This window comes from Cetorhinus maximus, chromosome 5 (assembly GCF_964194155.1).
Source record: "Cetorhinus maximus chromosome 5, sCetMax3.hap1.1, whole genome shotgun sequence".
Classification (NCBI taxonomy): domain Eukaryota; kingdom Metazoa; phylum Chordata; class Chondrichthyes; order Lamniformes; family Cetorhinidae; genus Cetorhinus; species Cetorhinus maximus.
In genome coordinates this window covers 40,734,411-40,748,524 of record NC_135883.1, presented here as the reverse complement: position 1 = coordinate 40,748,524, position 14,114 = coordinate 40,734,411, and the positions used below count along the sequence as shown (strand labels likewise).

The 14,114-nt window shown below is 43.2% G+C and overlaps 1 protein-coding gene across 4 annotated transcripts in view; it reads right to left on the bottom strand.

Moving 5' to 3' along the window:
- prim2 (DNA primase subunit 2) overlaps nucleotides 1–14,114 on the bottom strand; it is a 212,115-nt gene that overhangs the window by 21,867 nt on the left and 176,134 nt on the right. For all 4 annotated transcript variants that reach the window (XM_078541831.1, XM_078541833.1, XM_078541832.1 and 1 more), the window contains 2 exons: nucleotides 4,938–5,064; nucleotides 1,721–1,803 (listed from right to left, as the gene is read on the bottom strand). In XM_078541831.1, coding sequence (XP_078397957.1) covers nucleotides 1,721–1,803; nucleotides 4,938–5,064 — 210 coding nt within the window. The remainder of the gene's footprint in view (nucleotides 1–1,720; nucleotides 1,804–4,937; nucleotides 5,065–14,114) is intronic.

Genomic DNA, 14,114 nt, shown 5'->3' with positions numbered 1-14,114 from the left:
GGTTTCCGCCCTCCTGCATAAGGGCAACAGTCCCAAAACACCTTGGATAATATCAGCCTAACTATCCCAACTTGGGACAGAATCACTGTGATACATAGTACTCATGTGCAAAAGTGGGAGAAAAAAATAGATCCCCTCAACACAGCCACAACTTCCAATACCAGAAACACAAGAGAATTTTACAGCACAGAAACAGGCCATTCGGCCCAAATGGTCTATTCCTAATTTGGATGCTCCGCACAAGCCTCCTCCGTCAGCATGTTTTGATTTTGAAAAAGGTCCAAATTATTTGAAAGCAGCAATAATATTTTTCCACAGTGACATGGAGTAATCAGGTTTCACTTCTACATTAAGACAGTGCCAATTTCAACCAATCCTGTGTGCTGAATTAACCAAAGAGAAGGAGTATATTGACAAATGCCAGTGTTGGTAATCAACAAGGAAATGCATTCAAACTGTTGAGGCAGATGTAATGAAAATATGAAGAAAAATTCATTTATTTTCTCCCCAAGATAAGGCTTGCGCAATTCTATTTATGCTGCCAGGGGAAAATTCCTAGAGGAATTTCTGATGAAATGCATTTAATTTCCTCCTTCTCCACACACTTGGGGATTTGTTGGTTTGCTGCTTATTATTTTTGAAAGATTGAGCCCTTTATTGTTTCTCAGGGTCATCACAGCAGCAGGATGTATAAGAAACAGCTGTCCATTCACAGCACACTCAGCCTTTCTCCTACAAGATTCACAGTATCTGTGCTCTAAAGATCAGATGTGCCTTTTCACAAGGTAATTAGTGACAGAATCTGTCACAATGGGAAAGTCACTGAAGTATCAAATCACACCCTTGTGCTCCAGCTCTGGATTTATTGCTCTTAAGAAAACAACTGCTTAAGTTAATCCTTTCCAATGATTGTAGTCCAACAATGGGAATAAGACTGGGCTGTTCAGCCCCTCGAGCCTGTTTCGACAATCAATCAGATCATGGCTGGTTTGTATCGCAATTTCAACTACCTGCCTGGGTTTGTTACCCTTGTTCCTTTGCCTAAGAACAATCTATCAATCTGTGTTGGCATTTTCAACTGATTCCCAGCTTTGACATCAATTTGTAGCAGAGTCTTTCATATTTCCACTACCCTGTGTGTGAGAAGACATGCTTCCTGACATCACCCCTAGGTCTAGCTTAGTTTTAAGATTATGCCCCCTTGCTCTGGACTGCCCCCACCAGAGGAAATAGTTCCTCTCCATCTACCCTATCAATTTAAACACCTCAATTATATCAACCCTTAATCTTCCATGCTCAGGGGATACAGTACTTCAAGAATATGGCAAAAATTGTATGAGAGGGAGGAACTTGACCGAATTAACAATTTGCAGAATAATCCCACCCATTCCAACTATTATGAAAAGAACCTTGAATCCTCCCCCTTGGGTCCCACTCTGCACTCCTTTCCCCATCAATATTTCAAAGACACCTCAGTGTTTGGGGAACTGAGGGCTACTGAAGGTCTATTCAACACTTGCACATTATGGCAATACAAGAGAGAACTGAGCGTGGAGTGACAAGAGGCAAATAACTGAGGTTGCAGTTTGCTTACAAGGTTCACTTTCAGTACTACATAGCAGTGTGCACTGCATCTGAAGGATTGATCAAAGAATGGCGATAACGAGTTGACACGTATACAAATAGCATGGGTTGCTAGTCGTGCAGTGGAACCACTCACCTGACTAATTCCTGCAGAGGGAGTTTTATAGGACTGCAGCTTTTGCTTCAGAAGTTCAGGATCACTGTGGCGGAATGGACAACCTGAAAACAAGATCATCGTAGAAAGAATATTGAATTACCAGTACATGACTTTAAGTTAATCATCAAATATTCAATTATCAGATCACCACACATTTGTAGTGTTTCAATCAAAACATGTCAAGCATAGTCAAACTAAAATGGCTACCCAGCCAAAGGAGGATATAAAAGCTTGGTCGAACAGGTAGATTTTAAAGAGAGATATAGGAAAGGCAGGGGTTTCCAGGGAAGGAATTCCAGAAAAGAGGATCTGGTGGCTGAAGGCAGGCTTGCCAATTTTGAAACACGGGGAAAGAGGGAAGAAGAGTTCAGAACTGAAAGTACGGAGATTTTTTATATGTTCACGGGATGAGTGTGTCGCTGGCTAGGCCAGCATTTATTGCCCATCCCTAACTGCCCTTGAGAAGGTGGCGCGTGTCTTTAAGGAGAACTTGCAGATGGTGGTGTTCCCGTGCATCTGCTGCCCTATCTTTCTTGCTGGTAGAGGTCGTGGGTTTGGAAGGTGCTGTCGAAGGAGACTTGGTGAGTTCCTGTAGATGGTAGACACTGCTGCTGCTGTGCATCGGTGGTAGAGGGGGTGAATGTTTAAGATGATGGATTGGGTGCCTGTCAAGCGAGCTGCTTTGGGTGTCGAGCTTCTTGAGTGTTGTTGGAATGTTGGGGATAAAAGTGATAGGGTGGGGCAAAGGATTTAAACATGGAAATAAGAATACTAGAAACAGAGGACAATTAGATGCCAAAGAAGAATTAGTGAAAACTGAAAAGATTTGCTCTTGCAGCCTCTGTGCAGCCTCCTCACTGCTTACTTTCCCATCTAACTTTGTACCATCAGCAAGCCTGGATACATTACACTTGATCCCTTCATCTAAGTCATTGATATGGATTGTAAACAGCTGAGACCCCAGCACTGAACCTTGCAGCACCCAAATTACAGCCTGCCGACCCAAACAATGATCCATTTATTTCTATTCTCTCTTTCTGTCCATTAACTAATCCTCAACTCTTGCTAATATATTACTCCCAAGCCCATATGACATCATGTTATGTTATACACTCTTGAATGGACCTTATTGAATGCTTTTTGAAAACACAAATACACTACATCTACTGGTTTCTCCCCTGCTAATTACTGCCTCAAAAAACTAACAGATCTGTCAAACATAACTTGTCTTTCATAAATCTGTGTTGTACAACTTTCTAAGTGCTCTACGTCACGTTCCAAAAACGATTCTAGCATTTTCCTGATGATTGATGCAAGGTTAAGTGGCCTAAAGTTCCCCATTTTATCTCTCTCTTGGATATTGGGGTTACATTTTTACCTTCAAACGCACAGGGACCATTTCAAACTCTAATGGAATTCTGGACAATCCACTATCGCTGCCTAGGGTATAGGCCATCAGGTCCAGGGGATTTGTTAACTTTCAGCCCCATTAATTGCTCCAGTACTATTTCTTTACTAATAGCCTCTAAGCCCCTCATTTTCAATGGACCTTAAAAACAAGGCCTCAGCTGCCCCCAAGTGAAAGTAAAACATTCTACTGCACTATTTGACAGAGAAGTTCTTTCCGGTGCCTTGGCCAAATTTTATATCTCAACCAGCATCACTAATAGGGCAATATCACACTGCTGTTTGTGGGATCTTGCTGTGTGCAAACTGGCTAGCTGCATTTCCTAACTACAACAGTGATCATGCTTCAAAAGTACTTGATTGGCTGGAGGGCACTTTTGAGGTCATAAAAGGAATTTATATCAATGTTAGTCGTTCTTTCTGACATTCGAGAAACAGCTCTACAGTATTCCCACCTCCAAGAACTCAGCTGCTGCAATGAGTCTCTCAAGTAAGCTATGGCCACAGCAGAGTGCTCTTCAATGGCATACGATGGCGGCTATATTATTTCAATTTATTCCGCGGGTCAGCTTAACTTTTCTGTGCTTTTTATGTTTAAATAGTTGCTCATTCTCTAATCCCAGCAACAAACATAAAACCCTGTGGTAGCGGATGGTTGAAATTTCCAACCCTCCCACAAAACTGCTGCATAAAATCAGTCTTAAGAATGAAACTGAGGTCAACACAGTGTTCAAATCCAACGTTTCATGCTAGTTTTCTTCATAGCATTTGGTTCACAAAATAGATAGATAGTCTAGGATCGGCTTCAATTCTGGTCTCTTGTGTATTTCTGATTTTTACCACTTCGCCCTTGGCAGCCCTGCCTTCAGCTGCGTAGGCCCTAAGCTCTGGAATTTCCTCCCTAAACCTCTCCACCTCTCTACCTTTTTCCTCCTTTGAGGCATTCCATAAAACTTGGCCCATTAAGTGGTTCGGTGCCAAATTTTGTTTGATAGCCCTCCTGTTCAGAGCCTTGGGATACATTAACGGAGCTATATAAATGCAAGTTGTTGCAGCTGAATATTGTTCCTTCACTAATAAATTTGGGTCAGAACGTCTTAGGCTGCAAGTTGCCGGACAGTACAATTAGACAAGGCAATTTCAATCCCTTCCAAAATGGATGGTTCCGCAATACAGGTCGGACTCTAAAATCCTTCCATCCAAACAGGAAAATCGGTGCAGCAGACTGCAGCCTAAGGTTGTTCTCCAGGTTCAAGTTTATCCAAAGAGTAATGCTGAAGACTGCTGTGTGCCATATTCAGGACACACTTTGGAATACTTGATGAGGACACTGGGTACTATTTCTCCCAACAATGGCTCCACCCAGTGTCACGTTGACAGGCAAATAGAATGAACTGTTATGCCATGGGAAATAAATAAATCGGTCAATGTCAAAGGAACTGCAGCATTTCAGTAAATTTAACATATACCATATGGCTCTCTTAAGGCTTTTACTGAGACACTTGTATGTGCCAGAGAGCATCTGCATGCCATCCATCTCAAACATACAAGATGCCAGCAATAAAACAGTGCTCAGCAAAGTGCAGCCTGAATGGATGCTTCTTGGCTGACCTCATTTAGCTGCAAGGAAAAGCCAAAAGTGTAATGGAGCAGAAGCATGACAATGCTGACTGACACAAGCTGCACACTCGACACCCCTGCTGGCAATCCAGTCAAACAATCAATTTCCCATTCCTACCTTCAAGGTCCCTCACACAGCGGGAGGAATGTGACTAGCTTGTGAACTCACCATGATAATCCCCTTGACTTGGCGGGTTCGACATAATGATCTTCATGCAGCTGAATGGGGTATAGTCCACTCTCTTCCCTTCCTTTCCAAAGCTGTGGCGTATATTGTAGGAATATAATTTATCAAACTAGATGACAAAGCAGAATAGAAATGTGTGCATTATTTATTATTCGGTATACGCTAATAACTAAAACACCCATGTCTGGAATATGATGGAAAATACAGACGATTGAATTATGAATGTTCCCGCAGCGCACAACAATGCGCGTACTTAGGATCCATATCTAAACACTGCTACTCTTGAGATTACATTACCATGCAATATTTATCTTCTGTAGGGCACTCTGATGTTTGCAAAGAATCAAAACAAGAAATATCCATTTAGACCAGACGTTTCTTATTATGTACCACAGTCTACATCAGAACTCATACAAATTAATAAAATATTTCATGTACTTGGTAACTTTATTCCTTTTTTGAACCCCACACAAGCAATTTTATTAAACTAACCTAAGCATGTTAACAAGGCATTTAAAGATAAAACACTATCCAACTGAATCCCAGTCAGAAAAGGTAGGAAGATTTGAGTGTTGACCTATGCACAACTGAGTTGAATAACTGTCCTCACGATGGTTGGGATCAGAATCCCACTGTGACCATCTCACGATGGCCGGGGTCACAACCCCAATGTTGCCATGACAACCCCGCTGTGACCATCTCACGATGGCCAGGGTCAGAACTCCACTGTGACCATGACACAATGGTCAAGTTCAGAGCCTCACTGTGACCACCTCACTGTGACCATCTCATGGTGGCTGGGGTCAAAGCCTCATCGTGACCATGACACGGTGGTCAAGTTCAGAGCCTCACTGTGACCATCTCACAATGGCCGGGGTCAGAGCCTCACTGTGACCATGATACTTCACAATGATCATGATACCTCACTGTGACCATCATCTCACAATGGCTGGGGTCAGAAACCCCAGTGCAATCATCTCACATGTCTGGCAGCTTGCAGTGGCCAAACTCTCAAATGAAGCAGTGGGAAAAGTTGCTTTTGGGGTGCTAGGGTTTACAAATCACACGACATGACCTTTTGCTGATAAAGAACACAATTAAAATTGTTCCAGAAAAAAATCTCGCTCCATAATTCTCATCATGCGTGAAGGGAATTGACCACAGAAAAATAAATCAATGAATTTGCTGTCTTGGTTGCTCATCGAGTCATGCAGCTAGGTTTTCTGCCATTACTCTGTGAGAATCTGCACGGTGCATATCAAATTGTTAATTTGGAACTTTCTTCTGACAATACACAAGTGAAAAGGCTGGTGAGAATGAAAACTAAGAATGTCAACCTTGTTCCCTCATTAACTGAAGGCCTCCTAAGACTATAGAAAAAATATTTAAAATGTGCCCTTGACTACAGTAGCTGCTTAGTAGACAGTAACAAGCCAGAGACAAAAATTACTTCACCTTAAATTTTAAATCCACTTCATAATTTATGCTGCAGGCTTCTGACATCTTGATTAATGAGCTTATTCTCCCTGGTTTAATCACTGGGAATAACTAGAAGCCAAACAGATCTCTTGGTGCACAAAAATTAAAAACTGCACAGGAAAGCCTCTAAGTAGTTTTGCCAAAAGGCGCTGTTGAATGCAGAAACCTGGAGAGTATCAAGTACCTAGCAGCTACTCGACGTACTGAGGTGCCTATACTTGAGTGGGGAGAGAACACAGGATCGAAACCTAAAATTACTTGAGACTCGCTGACGTGGACAATCCCACAAAGAAACTTTCCTCCTTTGGCACCCAGCATAAATTAGTTCTACAACATTTAGCTACTTATTGTTTTACATTTGAAGGTGAAATAGAGAAGGGAATATCTCTACACCTCCGCGCTCGAGTGAAAATTCTATTATTATAGAAACACATCTCAAAGATAACTCTTTGCAGTTAAAATCCTGCCCAGTCATGTGGTGTGTTTGACTGAGTCGTCATCAATGCTGTCCAAATGTGGCTACCTAGGTCCAAAGCTCCAGAATTCCCTTCCTAAACTTTTCTCCTCCTTTAAGAAACTCCATACCTACTTCTTCTGACAAAGATTTTAATCATCAACCTACCTATGTGGCTCGGTGTCAAATGCTGCTCGATAGCACCTCCTGTGAAGTGCTTCAGGGTGTTTTATTGCGGTAAAGGCACTATATAACTTCCAGGTTGTTGTTGTATTACACCAGACTAACAGCACAGAATTCGGCCCAATTAGCCTTTCCGCTTTACTCAAGCATCCTCCCAGCAATCTTCATCGAACCCTACAACAATAACCTATATTCGCACAGCAGCTTTAATCTGAGAAAACATCCTAAGGTGTTTTGCAGGAGCATTTTAAAACAAAACGCCAACCCACATAAGGAGATATTAAGTCAGGTGACCAAAAGTCTGGTCAGAGAAGCAGGTTTTAAGGAGTGTCTTAAAAGAGGAAAGAGAAGTGGAGAGACGGAGAGGATTGGGGAGGGAATTCTAGAGTTTAGAGCCTCGCCAACCAAAGGAGTGACCACCAATAGTGGAACAGTTAAAAACGGGGTGCACAAGAGGCCAGAATGGGAAAAGGCTGATATCTTGGAGGGTTGCGAGGCTGGAGGAGATTGCAGAGGTAGGAGGGGCGAGGCCATCAAGGGATTTGAAAACAAGTTAGTCAATGTAGGTCAACGCGCACAGGATGATTCGGAAAAGGAACTTGGTGGAACTTAAGACATGGGTAGCAGAGTTTTGGGTGATCTCAAGTTTACAGAGGGTAAAATGTGGGAGTCCAGCCAGGAATAGTCAAGTCTAGAGACTGCAGCATAGTCAGGTGATGATACATAAGTAGAAATAGGCAGTCTTAGCAATAATCTGAAGTTTCTCTCAGGGTCAAATACGACACCAAGGTTTCAAACAGACTGGTTTAATCTCAGACTGTTATCAGAGAGAGGGATGGACTCAGTAGCTAAGGAATGGAGTTTGGAATGGGGACAGAAAACTATGGCTTGTCTTCCTCATATTTAATTGGAGCAAATTTCCGCTCATCCAGTACTGGATGTCAGACAAGCCGTTTGATAACTTAACAACAGTAGAGGAGTTGAGAGGGAGTGGTGGTGAGATAGATCAGAGTACATGTGAAAACTGACACCGTGATTTCAGACAATGTCATTGAGGTGGGGCAGCCTGTAAACGAGAAATAGGAGGGGACCAAAGGTAGACCCCCATCAGCCTACCACACTTCCTTTGTCCCTAATGTGCTTATCTAACTTCCCCTTAAATGCATCTGTGCTATATGCTCAACTGCTCCTTGTAGTAGTGAGTTCCATATCCTCACCACTATATAAAGTCTTTCCTGTATTCTCTAAGCCTTTTGAACAAGTGCAGGCAACAGAACGGCAACTGGATCATGGAGGCAAGTTCATCAACAGAAAAAGTAGTATCCACCTTAGATTTTCAGCATGTCCTCCTGCCCCTTTCAGTAAAGAACTATTTGCACACACAATGACAGAATCATCATTATAAGGAGATACTGCTGAGAGGCACATTCAGACAACGTTGTTTGATGATGACCTAGTCTACCATGCCATGTGACAGAGTTTTACATTCAAAAGTATCTTTAACATCTGTTACTGTACTAACAGAATTTTTACTCAACATGGAGGTGCAGCAATATCCTCTACACAATCTTTGATGCAAAGTAATTTTTCAGAACGTAATTTGAAAAAATAATCTTTCCCAAGATAACCATTATAGATATTTAAACGGGTGAATCGTTATATTATATACAATTCAAACACTTGGCAGAAGGACTGCTTTTTAAAAGGGTTGCTTTTGTCTGTAAGCAAGAAAAATGACAGGTTACTGATTATACTGTTCTAACTTTTATTTTCGACCTTTAAAACGTGAATAATGGGCTGAATTGCGAACTTAAAATCCCAGAAAACACACATTTTAAAACATGGAATTTAACTTATTCAATCTGTAAATCAGTGGCCACCATACACATCTTCCCTTCACCCCCGCTGGCGGCATTCCGCAGGGATCGTTCCCTCCGGGACACCCTGGTCCACTCCTCCATCACCCCCGACACCTCAACCCCCTCCCACGGCACCTTCCCATGCAACACCTGCCCCTTCACTTCCCCCCTCCTCACCGTCCAAGGACCCAAACACTCCTTTCAAGTGAAGCAGCGCTTCACTTGCACTTCCCTCAATTTAGTCCACTGCATTCGCTGCTCCCAATGCGGTTTCCTCTACATTGGAGAGGCCAAACGCAGACTGGGTGACCGCTTTGCAGAACACCTTCGGTCTGTCCGCAAGCATGACTCAGACCTCCCTGTCGCTTGCCATTTTAACACTCCACCCTGCTCTCATGCCCACATGTCCGTCCTTGGCTTGCTGCAATGTTCCAGTGAAGTTCAACGCAAACTGGAGGAACAGCACCTCATCTTCCGACTAGGCACTTTACAGCCTTCCGGACTGAATATTGAGTTCAACAACTTTAGATCATGAACTCTCTCCTCCATCCCCACCCCCTTTCCGATCCCCCTTTTTTCCAATAATTTATATAGATTTTTCTTTTCCCACCTATTTCCATTATTTTTAAATGTATTTCCATCCATTGTTTTATCTCTACCTTTTAGCCTATTTCGATCCCTTCCCCCCACCCCACCCCCACTAGGGCTATCTGTACCTTGCTCGTCCTGCTTTCTACCCTTAATGTCACCCATTAGCACATTTCTTAGCTAATATCACCACCGTTAACACCTCTTTGTCCTTTTGTCCATGACATCTTTTGGCAATCTCCACCTATCACTGGCCCTCTATTCAGCTCTACCTGTCCCAACCCCCTTAAACCAGCTTATATTTCACCTCTCTTCTAGTTTTCCTTAGTTCTGTTGAAGAGTCATACAGACTCGAAACGTTAACTGTGTTCCTCTCCGCAGATGCTGTCAGACCTGCTGAGTTTTTCCTGGTATTTTTATTTTTATTTTTTTGTTTTGGATTTCCAGCATCCGCAGCTTTTCGCTTTTATCTTATGTAAATCAGTGGCCCTGACTTATTACGAATGTGACATAAATATTGCAATTGTTATAAGACACTGTACTTCCTGATTCACTGCAGCAACGTTATGTCGTGCCACCAGCCCTCTGGGTTGCCCTGGAGTCTCTCTGAATGGAGCGTAAATCTCTGACGCACTGCTGCTAGCCGTGCTGGAGAACTCCGTGCTTTGCATTTTCTGTAGGCAAGCTTGTTGACCTCAGCCCGCCAGCTGGCTGTCGGGAGCTTGGGTTGAGTGGGACCCAATCTTTATGAGGTAAATGCACAAAGATTTGTAGGCTTCACACTATCAACATATGAACAAGTGATATGGCCCACCAAGCCTGCTCCACTGTCCAATACAGTCATGGCTGATCAAATCTCCAAGAATACCTTCAACCACATTTGGCAATCCTAATTGGAATCTAGCAGTGATACATTAAAAATCTTGCAGCTACATGCTTTTCCTGTTATTACTTCTGATTATAAAATCCTATGCCCACATTTATGATGTGCCACCACTAGCAAGAGTGCGTAATTACAGTATGACAAGATTATACAGGCAGTTTGCATTAAAATGTGGACATAGGAAATTGGAATGAAAATATATAAAAATAAGAACTCAATCCACAACTTCAAAATAGGGGCAAAAATACACCTAACTGAGGGTCTATATGCAGCATCAGTCAATAATTTATTTTTGACCTGGCCTGTAGCCACTTAACCCATTTTTCCTGTCAAGCTCTTCCTCAGCCACCATCTTCTCCCTGACCTACTCTGAGCCTTCCCTGGCCCACTACAGATTTTTACTGCCAGATAATTCATTCCACAGGCTTCCTAACCTGTTCCAGGCCATTTTCCACTCCCGACCACTTGCGGGACATAGATCATTGTGTTTCCGGTCCTCTGACACCTCCAGAATTTTCTGGGAGGCTTTTTGGCCCTGCTGCTGTGGCCCCAAAGATTGAGGCAGCCACAGCCACCAATCTAGAGGCTGCAGGTATTGTTCTGGGACCATACTGATTTCCTTCTCTCTGCTCTGGAATCTGAATTTTCTCTGTATTACGCCTAAATGGACCTTTTCTGATCTTCAGCTGAAGTGCTGCTTCCACTTCCCCATGCCCCACTCTCCTGGTCTTCTACTTTTAAATTACAACACTTAGAAAATTATGACAGGGAGAACCTGCTTCCACCAGCAGGAGATTCAACGGCCAGAGGACACATTTAAAACAATTGTCAAAGGAATGAGACTGGAGTTGAGGAGAATTTTTTTTGGCTCAGCAAGTAATCATGATCTGAAGGCCTTATTGTGGGTGAGTCTATCTTTAACACACAGAGTTTTGAAATGCTTTAAAATGATTATTTCTCTCCTCTACTCTCTTGGATTTCCCACAACCCATGTCCTGTTTTCAAAAAATACTGGAACAGATACTTGGTTGAGCTGGTACTTCTACATAACTTGATTGGGGACATAATCGCTTGCTACTATTATCTGTGCTGTTATGGAGTTGTCAGTTTGAAGAGCAATTCATTGGCAGTTTGACAATCGAACGATACCAATATTATCAAACACACCAAATGATAATCTGAATTAGCTCCTAGTAAATAGGTAATGCTATGTCGCACTTTATATGAGACCATTAAATTGTTTTTGGATAAAAACACAAAAAAATAAGCAAGAAAGGCCATTTGATTCAAAGTTCTTTTCCTTCAACAGGTCATTTAATTAAGGGGTTTGGGCATCACTGGCAATTTAGTGCCCGTCTCTCATTACCCTGGGAAGGTGGTGGTGGGCTACTGTCTTAAGTAGCTGCATGTAGTGGTTTGATGCAACTGAGTAGCTTTCTAGGCTCCTCAGAGGTCAGTTCAGAGTCAACCATGATACTGAGGGACTGAGTCACATATAGACAACACATAATAAGGATGGCAAGTTATGGGTAGCAAGTTTCCTTCCCTGTAGATTTCTGAACCAGTTGGGCTTTTATTAGAATCCAACAGCTTTGTGATCACTCTTACTCACGCCAGCTTTTTTCCCCCCCAAATTCTCAACTTGCCACTAATGGGGAGATTTGAACTCATATTCTTCAGATTATTAGTCTAGGTCTCTGGGTTGCTGGACCAGCAACATAACCACTCCACTGCCAGATGCAATTCGGTCTATCGTGCATTCCTAAAGGGGGTTTATATTTTCAAGATAATGATCTGTCGCGTATTCCCCAAGATAATCTTACAGCTGAAGCACATCAATCCCCCAATACAGTGTGTGACTCAGTCCCGACCAGGAGTACATGACAGCTGACATTTCACCAGATCCAGCAGTACTGTGTTTCCATACAACATTTAATCATCTATGTCTCTATTTGCCCTTATAGCCTTCAATCCTGTTCTTATTAAGACATTTTCGAGTTTCTTTTTTAAACCAGTAATCACTTTTGCTGAAGTCTATTTAACAGATCGACCTTTCTGTGAGAAAAAAGGTTCTCCTTTTCTCTAGTCTTGCTCGAGGCTTGTTGATTTGGTGCTCCTATTTCCCAGTTCTCCCATCAGTATGAAGCTATAACTTAGCATATTAAAGGCCAGGATCAATCACTTTCTCCAGACTCAGTTCTGAGACACAGTTTCTAATGAACAGCTGTAGGACCCATACCCCCAAATCAATCTGTAAATCCCAATTGAAGGTAGGTACAGAATCCAAATGCCAGCTAGCTTTAAAGCGAGTCATAAAAGGGTAAAGTACCCTCATCATCAAATACACTTCCAAATATCCCAGGACGTGATTAGAATAACATACTGACAGACAAGTTTGGCCTCTTGCATGTCCCCGATTTTTCATCACTCACCATTGGTGGCTGTGCCTTCAGCTGCCGAGGCCTGAAGCTCTGGGATTCCTCACAGCAGCAAAATTCCAAGACAAAATCATCCAAGTCCTGCTATTACCACAACAGCCCAGCCCACCAACCCCACCAGGACCTGTCTGCAGGCCAATACCGGCCTGTTCTCACTTCCTTCCCATTCATCACACCACACACCCTACTCCCCCTTCAACCCTGCTCCCCTCAGACCTATTCGCCACCTTCTGTTCACTGTCCCATCTTCCAACATCTCAGGGCCTATCGATGGGGCTGCTGCCAGCCTTTCCCTTCCGTTTCACACACACACCCCACCCCACATATTCTGTTCTATTCGTTCTTCAGTTGAGAGTATCACTGGCTAGGCCAGTATTCGTTGCCCAACCCTAGTTGCCCTTGAGAAGGTGGTGGTAAGCTGCCTTCTTGAACCGCTGCAGTCCATGCGGTGTAGGTACACCCACAGTGCTGTTAGGGAGGGAGTTCCAGGATTTTGACCCAGCGACAGTGAAGGAACAGCGACATATTTCCAAGTCAAGATGATGAGTGACTTGGAGGGGAAGTTCCAGGTAGTGGTGTTCCCATCTATCTGCTGCCCTTGTCCTCCTAGGTGGTAGAGCTCATGGGTTTGGTAGGCGCTGTTGAAGGAGCCTTGGTGAGTTGCTGCACTGCATCTTGCAGATGGTACACACTGCTGCCAGTGTGTCGGTAGTGGATGGAGTGAATGTTAAAGGTGGTGGATGGGCTGCTAAACAAATGGGCAGCTTTGCCCTGCTTGGTGTCAAACTTATTTTTGGAACTGTACTCGTCTAGGCAACTGGAAAGTATTCCATTACACTCCTGACTTGTGCCTTAAAGACGGTGGACAGGCTTTGGTGAGTCAGGAGGTGAGTTACTCGCTGCAGGATCCCCTGCCTCTGACCTGCTCTCGTAGCCACAGTATTTATATGGCTAGTCCAATTCAGTTCTGGTCAATGGTAACCCCCAGGATGTTGATAGTGGGAGATTCAGTGATGCTAATGCCACTGAATGTCATGGGGCAATGGTTAGATTCTCTCTTGTTGGAGATGGTCATTGCCTGGCATTTGTATGGCGTGAATGTTACTTGCCACTTGTCAGCCTAAGCCTGGATATTGTCCAGGTTTTGCTGCACTTGGACATAGACTGCTTCTGTTTCTGGGGAGTCACTGAACAGGGTGAAATCATCAGCGAACATCCCCACTTTTGACCTTATGATTGAGGGAAAGTCATTGATGAAGCAGCTGAAGATAGTTA